This window comes from Corvus hawaiiensis, chromosome 3, assembly GCF_020740725.1.
Source record: "Corvus hawaiiensis isolate bCorHaw1 chromosome 3, bCorHaw1.pri.cur, whole genome shotgun sequence".
NCBI classification, from domain to species: Eukaryota; Metazoa; Chordata; class Aves; order Passeriformes; family Corvidae; genus Corvus; species Corvus hawaiiensis.
Genome location: NC_063215.1, coordinates 60,310,440 through 60,322,718, shown reverse-complemented (window position 1 = coordinate 60,322,718; position 12,279 = coordinate 60,310,440). Strand labels below are relative to the sequence as shown.

The following is a 12,279-nucleotide window of genomic DNA, read 5'->3' as shown; positions in this document are numbered from 1 at the left end:
ATGTATAACATTATTTGAAGCAGCCCTTCAAAAAAACCCCTGAAGCTGCTGTCTTGAGGACAATAAAAGACAAAATAAAACTCTGGCAGACTGAATGTAAAAATGCAATAAGCCAAGCCAAAAAAGGTTTGACAAATAACTTGCAAGGGGTTTTTTTTCATGTTAGGGTAGTAAGAGTGAGGGCCAACTGCAATGAGTTGGAAAAGGATTTCACAACATAAAATATGGGATGAAACGGCAGCTGGAATCCAATAAAGATCTGAAGGTTAAAGAGTATATTAAACAGATGATGACTAAAAATTCAACTCATTTAGACTAAAAAGCACCAAAGATCAGAGGAAAGCTGATTACTCCCTATAAGTAAGTTAGGCATAAATGTATTTCAAGGTATTTAGGACAAAGAAAGAAAGCTGGCACCGCAAATAAATTTACTATGGAAATCACAAGCTTCTCAGCTGACAGAACAGTGAAGGTCTAGATCAGCCTGTCCATGAGAGGAAAAACAGCCTAACTGAGCTTTAAGATAAATGTGGATAAGCACCGTGAACAAATTACATGATCTGGTTGCTATGACAGCTCAGTACTGGGATAGCCATCCAATTTAAGCTGGATTCAACAAATGAGACTAAAGCAAAAACTTACCAGCATGAATCAGATACACTCTGAGTTGTGTCTATGCAGAAGCAAGTCATAGTGCCTTACCTTATGCTTCTACCTATGCAGAAATAAGTTTCTGCTTAAATGCAGAATGTTTCTGCTCCTCTTTAGGTCAAGAGTGATGAAGTGCTTTGTGTGCAAGAAGCTTTGGAGTTACATGCATTAGACTTCAATCACTAGAGAGATAATGAGTTTTAAAGAGTGTTCTTAAGAGAAGGAATGTTCCACTTATATCCAAAATATCTGTTTTTGCCTTTATGTTTCTGTAAGTGCATAGGTAGCTCTTTAAAGCCTGAAGGTCCTGTCTTTCATAAGGAGTTATTTCTCTTGTTAGAGCAGATCTACTGCGGAGACAAATTAGTGACATTAGTTACAATAGGGAAGGAAATTGGTTAATAAGAATAATCTGTGTCTATGCTACTGGTTTTGTTCACAGTAGTAGTGAGGTTTTAAAGTGATTTCCTTCATTGGCTTGGATTACAGAGCAGCTGGGATGTGCAAAAAAACAAATTCCATTTGGGGTAAACTAAACCGAAAGCTCCAAAAAGTGTACCAAACACAGACTGACTCCTCACAGGGACACAAGACTGGTTCTTCAGGCAGTCTCGAGGAATATGTCTAGCATTATTGCCAACCAGGACACCAGGCCCCACTGTCTCATCACAACTTTGCCACACATTCACGTGCATGGACACCAGTGTCTGGAAACCCACCAGGAAGGCCATGACAGGAGAGCAGCACAAAATAGGCATGGTTCTATCCCAATCCAGATATCCAGGTGGGAGGACCTAAACTGGCTGAGTTTTTACTAGAACTGTGGCAACAGTTTGGGTTGAAGGGTTGGTAACACCAAAGCAGCTGATACAGATTCAATTCAAAAAGTATACATTTCCCAAGAACAAATATTTTACCTTGAACATAATGAGTTGTACAATGTTTTGTCTAGTTTTCAATCCTTTAAGTTACCAAAGATCAAATTTGCTGAACAGTTTGTCTTACTTGCCTCAGTTTAATCCCTGAGGGAAAAAAGATTAGTTGCTTGTGCCTAGTTCTTGTTTAAAAAAAGAAAAAATATCATAATTGACTTGACATCTAGTTCATGAAGCTTCTTGAGTTTCTCTTGATTCAGCTTTCTCTAGCTTTCTCTCTTTTATTTGTAAAGGTATTTCTACCAGTGCATCCTTTATGTTGCTAGCTTTCAAGAGAAAAGAAATAAAGGAAGAAAAAAAAAATCAATATTGTAAGAAAATTTTTTGTCAAAAGTCCAAAAGGAATTATGAAAGTAATCTTCTGTTTCTTATGTCAACCTCCCTTTTTCTCTAAATTTACTTCCCCAGTGTTTGCAATGGGCACTTTGCATACAAACTCTGCCAGGGAGAAACAGCAAACACTTTATTAAGAAAAAGACTACCCCACAAAAAATGAGGTGTTAAGGAAATAATTATGAATTTCCACGATGCATGTAATGACAAAATTTCACTCAATTGGCGCCCTTGAAGCCCTCCTGCTTTGAAGTCTGCACATGCATATGCAAGAGCAAGCTCTTGTGTGTCTAGGTGTGGCGGACCAGGCATTGGCATGTTTTGTCTCAAACATAACATGGTTAAGACAAGGAGATCAGAGGAGAGGTTCCTGCAGAGGTGGGGCAGCACGGTGCTGAGCCAGCTTCCTGCTCACCTTGGCACTGGTGCTCAGTCCTTTTGACTCACTTCCTGGTGGAGGGCTGAAAGGGAGGGCTAGGCATGCGCCAACAAAACAGTGGGAAAAATCCATTTGACGCTGAGAAGCGTGCACAGTTTAACAATACACAGAAGGGGATCCGGTCCCCTCACTGTCTTTTTCCTCTTTCTTTCACATACATTGTTTTCCCCTGCTCCGGACTATACGTGCAGCAGACCAACACAAAATCTAAGGACTGCTGATACTCTTTGTTCTCTTCTTTTTCTCTCATTATCTCTCTCCTCCCCTGCTTTGCCATGGGCAAAGCATGGCTATTATATTCTACTCAGTACTGAAGTTTGTTGTGGGAGCGGGAAGCTTGTGGAAGGGTGTTGTGGCTTTTTAGCCAACACCTTTGAGTAGTGGTGCTGTGACTTGCTAACCAGCATTTAGTTATGTGTTGTGGCTTGTTAACCAGCACCTTTGAGAAGTTTGTTGTGGGAGCTGAGAACTTAGTGAAGTGTACTGTACAAAATCTAAGGGTTTCTAAGCCATCATTTTTGAGGAAGTGGACTATTAGAATTTAAGGGCTTTTTACCCAACACCTTTTGAGTCAAAGCAGTGGGCTGGTTGCCAGTTAAGGCAACTACAATAAAGCCTGACACATGGCCCAGAGTCTTGTTTAGCCTGACGAGAAGTTACAACAAGCATCACGCCCCCGAGCAGTGGTCACAGCACTGGTACACCAGCATGCACAGAAACACCATCGGAAGGCTGTCCTGCTTGGTGCAAAGCAGCTGTTAGCTGGATAGAGCAACACATATCACAGGACTATAAACAAATCCACAAGAATTGCCCAGTTTAAATTACATAAAGTTCAGGTTGACAAAGCAGAACAATCAGACTGGCTGGGACAAAAATATTATCACTTATTTCGCTTGTGAAATGCACACAGCTTTCTAATGAGCATATGAAATTAAGAGTTCAGGGTTGCTTTTACATCCAAATGTGTCCAAGCAAGATATCGGTGCCTGTATAGAAAGTGCCCTTCAGACAAAGCCAGAGGAAGACAATACAAGCAGAAATTGAATGATTTCTTGGGACAGAGGGAACACAGCCTGGCAACAGTTGCAGGTACATTTGCCTCAGCACAGTCCGAGATTAATGGTATTTTGGAATGAATAAGCAGGCTGTCAATTTATAGCCATATAGCAATGTGAGCCCACAAATACCATTCAAGTCCATTACCTCAAAATTGATGAAGCCAATAAAATGAGCAGTAAAATTCTTCCTACTGTATAATTGCAAAACAAAATCTCAATGATTTTATTTGTGAAGACACAACCAGTTTATCTCCACTTGAAGAATGTAGAAGGCAAAACTATAGACAGTTACACTGAAGTTATCTAGCAAGCTGCAAAGGACGAAGTCTAAAGAAGATTTTCATTTTCTGTTGGTTTGGATTTCAAACCAAGTGATTTGACAAAATTGCCAAAATTCATATCTGACCAATTTTGGCTTTATGGTGTTTATGTTTAGCTGCCACACATGATATACAGATTGAATCAACAGTTATGATAAATCCCCAAGGCATCTTGGCAGATCTAACCTGTAATTGCTGTGCTATTGGAAGCCATAAAAATTGTCAATGAAAGCTATTTAGAACTGAACAGATACAAAATTAGTGTCTCTATACAGAACTGCAATTGGACTCTTTCAAAAATAAAATATTGGAAATATAAACACATAATTCCAGCCTTGTTTCATTGCAGGTAATTCTCCTTTAACTATTCAATTTTTTAAAATAATCAAACACAAGACAAATGGTATTTTTAGTACTTGAAGTACTTTGTAATAAAACTATTATTTTTATTTGAGCATTAATAAAAATATAGAAAAATGCCACCAAAAAAGATATTTTCAAAATCAAATACTATTTCCACTTTGAAAACTAACCAACTTTTACCATTTAGATTTTAGAACATACTTAAATGACAAGATTCTGTTCTCTTGTCTGCAGTATGCAATTGTAACCGAAATTATTAAAAAAGAAAAAAAGCAAATATCAACAACCCAAATTATAGGTCAGGGAAATTATAAATAAATTTACTTTTAGTGTGCAATATAGAAAAGGGCTTTTTACAGACCAAAGAAATCTGCAAATACACAAATGCCAGCTACTATATATATATATAGAGATATATCTATATCTTGCAGATCTAGCAAATTTTTCAATACCAAGTAATTATTTAAAAATCTTTGCCTCCAGATTTATCTTCTTTCTCAGACTAGTTTGCAACCATCAACTGAATGCTGGCAGACTGAGCTGCTGCAGGCTCCTTGGAATGTGGGGTTTTGTACCCTAAAATTAATAAAAAGGAGTATTTCACCCTTGATCATATCCATCTGCAAGAAAGTATTGCACAAATTTATTTCCCATTTATCTATACCATTATTCTCCAAAAATGAAGAAAGATAAAAGAGAATAATATCTTAAGAAAATAAATGGTCATATTTTTATAATTTGTGTTCAGGAAAAAAAAATACTGTTTAAATTCCAATTACACTATTTAGCCAGAAATGGAAATAGACATCTGAATCATTGAGTGTAATCCTGCTACCAAACCTTCACCTCCTGTAGCCAACTCCCCGAGCCTGTTGTAAACAGCAACATGTCCTAGCCTACCCCTCTGATAGGAGGCTGAACCCATCTACTTTTCCAGCTCCAGCCTGAATTTATTCACAGTCACACCTGTTTGGATTTATGTTGGCAATTGCTTTCAGGACAGGTGTTCCAAATCTCATCAAGATAAATAGTCTTTAAGCAAAATCATCACCTATAGCATTATGGCAAAAAGAGATTTAAAATAATCTTTCTGAAACACAAGTTAAGCTATTAGGTTTTGCCATTTTTATTTAAAGTTATATCCCTATGTTAATGTGAAAGGTATTACTGAACTCTCTACACTTTCCATGTGCATTTTATGTTGCTTTCTATAGATAAAAAAAAATTAAAATTTTGTTTTGTCTTTTCTCTACTTTTGTACTTTAAATTCCTACCCAGAGATCTCATGTTCTCTTGTACCATTCGTCAGGTCTCTAGGGTACAGCTCTGCATGCAGTGTATGGGACTGGGGCTTAATGTTTTACATTAGCCTCCAAGGGATCCCATGAGGTCTGCTTCTTCCTCCCCTCCTTCCACAAACCCTGGCACAGCCTGTGCAATCTCCTACACCCCCTCCTCAGCTTCTGGAAATTCCACAGTGAGATTCAAGCAGAGCAGCAAGATGGGTGTAAGAACTCAACCCATGTTGGCCCCGTCTCTTTAGTTTCTGCTTACGCTTTTCCCACAGTACTGCCATTAATTTTACTCTTTTCAGCAGTGTCTCCTCCTACCACTCTGCTACACTGTGGTGCCTGAGGAGACAGCAGACAAAAGACATGGGATTAGAGACTGCTGCCTGAAGTAACTTGGAGTAGCTTGGAGTGCCATCCCTTGCTGGGCAGTGACATTTCAGGCGGGGTGTACTGGGCAATGCCAGCAAGGCAATCATGGCCATCACTCCAAATGAAAGATTAATGACTGAACTGAGGCAGCAAAATGGCAAGGTCTAAAATATGAGAGTGACAGGCTAAGACTAAAGTCTATACATGACTTCTGATCTCTCCCCAGAGTAGCAGTACTGTCTGCAGCTCCAAATGGCAGAGGGTAATTCTGAGACTAACAGGATCGCTGTGGCTTGGAAAGACCTCAGAGTCCCTGTCACGCAGAACAACCCCCTGCTCAAGCAGTCACCCACAGCAGGTTACTCAGGGTCGGGGCGGCGCCCGTTTGGGAATATCTCCAAGGATAGAGACTCCACAGCCTCTCTGGGAAACCGATGCAACTGTTTGACTGTCCTTGTAGACAAGCTTTTTACCATCCACTACCCCCCTTTTTTATTTTTTTAGTATGTTCTTAAGTTCCTTTTCAGAAACAAAGACAACCGATGAGCATGTATGAAGTAAATAAATCAGAGTAGGAGAAAAAAAAGAAAAAGAAAAGAAGTGATAACACAGATCTTCTCATTTAACTCATTATATTTTACCTATTGCAATTTCTCTGGTTACCACAAGATTGGCGCAATTTTTAGGCTGGAGAGTTGTGTTCACAAGCCCAAGCATTACGTTGTGGGAAGCAACAGGGAATCCAGCTCTGAGCTGCAATCTCAAAATTCCCGTTATTTGCACACTGGTACTATGCAAACTCATGAAGCGAAGGCAAATAAGCAACACTGGATTAGAACTTGGTTTATAATCTAATGGACAAATGTTTTTCTTTAAATCAGAATAAACGATCTTCAGTCCTGCACATGCTTCACTTTTTCATCAAAACCAGCAACGCAAACCTTTAAACTAAAGTCCTGTAAGATTGGCTTCTAAATTTCATCTAGTTTGCACAATGAGTATGGCTTTTTCTATTTGTTTTCAGTTTCTGGGTCAGATATTTATACCTAGATGCTGTTGCACTTCCAACACTGCAACAATTCAACCAACACAGAATTACGGACATTTTTTTCCAGTGCCTATGATAATGAGAACTGATCTGAAAACCTAACGTGCTCTTTCTACTTCAATGTAACCATTAAGTGAAATTTCTCTGTTCAAAATTAATTTGGGGAAGGGGGAAAGAGAAAAAAGTCTTCCAACAGTCCTTCATTTAATACCTGGTCATTAGAGTATAGATCAGAAACACAAAGGAAATACAGAAATGTGAAATGTGCAGTAATGGCATCTGCACCTCCAAGTGATGTGATCTGAGGTCCAAGCTATAGGCCATGAAGGGAAATAGAAAGATTCCAGCTTATTTCACTACGCTTTTCTCCAAACACTCATTCTCAAACTTTTATATGATATCAAGGCATATTACTTAGGGACCCAAGTTTAAAATAAGCTTAGCAATACTTAAACAGTAACTCCAAAACTTAAAAGTAAACTCCAAAGAAAGCTCGTGTAATCTGGAAGAAAGAAAAATAAAAGAAAAACAAATTAAATCAAAACAAAAGCCCAAACCCCCAAAATAGAAAATAAGTAAAACATATATATATATATATATATATATATATATATGTATGTCCAGCTATCGGGGAGAATGATTTTTGGAAAATCATATTTATTAATGCAAAAAAATGCCATTAGATAAAATCATTATTCAGTAATTACCAGGTAAATTTTACCGAGTTCAGAGCCTGTGTTAAAAAACAGAAAGATCAGACTCTTCCTTTGTACCCATATGTCATTGGGAAGCACCCCAATGACAAATCTCACTAAATACATGCTTTCAAGATCATATGCTATAAGTATTGCTCAGCATCAGCAGAGATCAAAATACAGTATTTCACTTCATTCATATCAGAAAAACTATACACTGCCTTGGGTGCATGACTACCCTTAAATTCAAGTAAGTCCTTTCCCCATTTATGTCTCAGCCAATTGGTAAAGGCACCAGCATGTGATATCAGATTATTTTATTTACTATTGTCCTTCTACCTACATGAAGGATTTTGACTGAGGGGCTGGGTGTCAGGACGGGGGGGTCACATCATTCTTTCGCAACTGCAGCACAGGATTTATGGCACCATCTATAGCACACATTAAACAAAGTACTGCTACACCTGAAATATTCACCTTAAAACATACTTTAGGCAGCTTTTGCAATGCCTTTGGCTTGTTTTCTGTTGCTTTTTTAGGCTTCTCAGCGACACTGCAGGACACAGGAAAAAAGGAACATAGTAAGAAAAGTAACATTTGAAAGAGTAAAAAATAAAGCCAAAGCAAAACATCCAACTTCCAAGCATTTCCATAGGTATAACTGGGTGTGCCCAGCAAAGGTTCAGGGTAAAAGCAGCCTTTAAAATTGAGTGTGAGGGACAGAAACTGCAAAAACCAGAAGTTTTTTTCTGACTTACATTGCTCCCAGCAGGCTGTTGCCATTCCCTCTGCGGGGCTCTCACTGGCCAGGAGGATCACATGACACTGGGAACCAAAATAGAAAAGTCTCGGGAGCAAGGAAGCTGAACTAGAAACACATTTTCAAGAAAAGACGTATCGTGGGCATGATAACACGCCCATATGAGCAGAAGGTGTTAAATTTAGAAGGCAACCTATGCTGTGCTGAAAAATGGGTAATGCCTTGAACTTTGCAATCTGGCATTGGCTACCTTTTCAATATACGGGAAAGGTTCATAAATCTCAGCCTGTGTCGGTATGTAACTAAACCTACTAACTGCTCTAGTAAACCACCAGACTTTAAAAGAAAATAAGATCTATCAAAATTTAAAATAAATCTATTGAAGTTTAAAAATAGCCTCCCACCGTTGGAACCATTTTCATTTTCAGGCTAAGGTTTCCAGTAGTTTGTTTGTAGAGAGGAAGCAATTTTTTTAAAAGGATATACTCTTAAGATAATTGGGTGAGCTGTAAACACATTTCAAAGATTGCTTTCAATTCTTTCACGAGTAAAAAATATGGTAGCAGACCAATATGTTCGTAAAACATCCCAGTAAATCTATAAATCTAATAATCTAACCATAAAGATATAAACAAAGATGCAAAGAATCCAAGTCAAAAGCTGAACAGATGAATTAGTGATCAAATGCAAGTTCTGTCCAACAATAAAATATACCCTGATATTAAGGCTTCTGTCTAGGTATCCCTGTTAGAAGATTAGCTCCTCCAGTTTTGTAAAGCTTGTAGCAAATAAATTCTAGCAAAACACTGTTCTTGGGATTACAGGAAACACAAGTTACCTCTGTATCAGCGAACTTTTTCACAATTTCCTGGTCATTTGAAATTAGATTGATACAATTTTACATTCTATAAAATGTCAAGCATTTCCTTGTTGCTAGTGAGTCTCAGGACAATTATTGCAGAAAGGGGGTTTGCTGAAAAATGTAAACAGCAGTAGAGAAACTGTGACCAAGGAAAAGAGAAATATGCTGTATATCTTAACAGTACAAGGACAGGAAACAATTTCTTGTTCTAGTCTTTAAATGCAGTCACCCTCACCTTGCAGTTATAAGGCAAAAATATTGAAAATCCCACCCTTTCAATGCAACTGTCTCACAAGACCTTCTGGATAAACACAGGAGTAGAGAATGCAATTCAAAATCCTACATAGCAGACTCCCAACTGTGCAGGAAAATAATTGAAAATAATATGAACATGAGTTAAGAACCCAAATTGTTCTCCTTTCATTAAAAAAAACAAAAAAACCCAACAAAAACAAACAAACAAAAAAAAACCCGAACAAAACCAAACAAATAATAATAATAAAAAAATAAAATAAAAAATCCAGGTAAAACCCCCCCATACGCAAAGCTTCTTAATAATAAAATCTCAGATTAAATTTCCCAGAAAGAAATCACACCTGTGTCAAAATATATACATCATTAGAGAATATCATCAATCAAGACAAATAACTTGGTATTAAAAAAGCCAAGATCTGCTTTATTCTGCAGGCTACCCCAACACTTAAACTGAATTTTTCATAAAGTGAGGTACAAGTCCACATAAACATGGTAGCACAAAGAGGCTCCTTGTATCTTGTTGGGGAAGATGAAACAGGAAAGCCTTATAAATATGATTGCCTGACAAAAGATTTTGGGAATATGAAAACTACAGGCAACATCGAAATGAAAGCCACTTTTGAAATACCAAGTCTTAGTTACTGAACAACTGGAAAACAATGGTATGGCCGACTGAAGGTAATCCCCTCTTGATGGAACAATACCCTCTGCTTGCAGGCAGGTCTAAGGGTCAGAGCAGACCCTACTAGCTCAGCAGAAGGGCTCCAAAGAGTAGTTTTTAGAAGTTAAGATGTAACACTCTACGGTAATATAAGAACTCTTATAGGCTGTATGTAAATGCTATAGGATTTGTATCTTGTATTAGATTGGTTAGTGACAATTAGAATATTCAGTACAGAAGATGATTTATTGTATTGTAACCAAGACTTCAGACATTCCTTTCCTTACTACCTCTTCCACTCCTGCTCTTACTTCCACTCTTGCTCTTACACTCCTCTCTCTCTCTCTCTCTCACCCGTTTACTCTCTTGCTCTCTTGGGCCTGCTCAGAGCTGAGTCTACCAGCTCTGAGCAGTGCCCCAATACCCACGCCCTTTACAATAAACCGGCTGTGTCCCAAGACCTGCCTATAGAGATCTCCCGTCACCATCCGTCTACGTCCGAACCCATCCGACCGTCATTAACCTACAGTATCTTCTCTGTTCTTATTAACAGCTGAGAAAGGAAACTTGAACATTGACTCAAAGTAGTAGTAGTACTAGTATAGAAGTACACACCAAAGCTGTAGCCATTGGTTATTTAAAGATAAAGAAAACCTTTCTAAAGCTACAAAATCGGAACTATTTGATGGGGGTTTTCTGGAAAAAAAAAAGTACATTTTGAAAAGCATAGTTTATATTACTGTGTGCATGCTTCTAAGTATTCTACCAGGTACATGATTTCTGTCACTGTGGTTTTAGGAGAAGCTTTGCATCACTGAAATTGTGCCCTTCTGCAGGTAATGTGGCAGAACTGAAGTGGATGGAAGCTTGCCATTGATCATGGTGAGAGAGGAACCAGGGCACTGATATAAGTACACAAAATACACAAAACAGTAAATTGTGTCATAGCTCTTAAAACTGCTATAGAAAATTGGCTTCAGCTACCCTTTGTTCATTGATTTCAGAAACCTTCATGAAAAATCATCCCTTGGATCAATTTTAAATGTAACAGTGGCATGGTTTACCATATTTCAGACAAAGCCTAGCTAAGTAGTAACATTTTTCTCAGGGTATTTTCACTCAGCAAACATAGTGCAAATCATCTCAGGAACCCCTCTGTGGTCAAACACACAGCTTATTTCATTTGCTTTGTGTTATACTCACCTCTATTTTATTTATCAATCGGGACCTATGAAAGCTGCAAAACACGGAGCGGGAAGGGGGGCTATGCTACAATATTCCATCATAGGTAAGTCAATGGGCTGGAAACGTAATCATATAGGAAAAAAACTAAAGGCAAAGAGAGTGAAATAAATGGCTAGAGGAATGCCAGTTTAGGGAAAGAAATGCACCCATGTGGGATAAAAGCACAGCCAGGAGGATGTACACCACCTACAAGACAGAGTACAAAGCCTTGGATAAAAACAGAAAGAGTGTCAATGTATCCTGGGGCTTAATGCAGAGTGAGGAATACTTGAAACAGAGTAGAACATCTCTTTACACAGCTGGAACCAGGGCATCGGTGTTATTTTACGTGCCTACCTCCTGCAGCTATTTTAACACTGATATATAGAGAACCATAAAATCATTTACATTGGAAAATACCTTTACAATCATCAAGTCCATCTGTTAACTGAGCACTGCCAAGTTCACCACCAAACCAAGTCCCTAAGTGCTACATCTACATGTTTTTTAAATACTCCAGGAATAGGGACTCAACCACTTCACTTGGCAGCTTGTCCCAATACTCGGCAACTCTTTTGGTGAAGAAATTTATCCTGATATCCAACCTGAACCTCCCCTGGCACAAGTGGAGGCCATTTCCTCTCATCCTCTCATTTGTTACTTGGGAGAACAGACTGAGTGCCACCTGGCTCCAACCTCCTTTCAGGTAGTCGTAGGGAGCAGTAAGGTTCCCCTTCAGTCTCTCTTTCTCCAGATGAAACACCCCCAATTCCCTCAGCCACAAGACCTGTGCTCTGGACCCTTCACCAGCTCCGTTGCCCTTCTCTGGGCTCACTCCAGCATCACAATGCATTTCTTATAGTGAAAACTTGACAGCCTCACCAGTGCCAGGTATACGGGGACAATCACTGCCCTGGTTCTTCTGGCCACACTATTTCTGACACAGGCCAGGATGCCTTTGGCCTTCTTGGCCACCTGGGCACAGCTGGCTCATGTTCAGCTGCTGTTGAC

General features: G+C 38.8%; 1 protein-coding gene across 1 annotated transcript in view; it reads right to left on the bottom strand.

Moving 5' to 3' along the window:
- The window catches only part of ESR1 (estrogen receptor 1), a 162,978-nt gene extending 154,675 nt beyond the window's left edge, over window positions 1–8,303 (bottom strand). The window contains 1 exon segment of the mRNA XM_048296803.1: window positions 8,265–8,303. Within this exon segment, the coding sequence (XP_048152760.1) occupies window positions 8,265–8,289 (25 nt within the window). The 5' untranslated portion in view covers window positions 8,290–8,303.
- Between the last annotated feature and the right edge of the window lie 3,976 nt (window positions 8,304–12,279).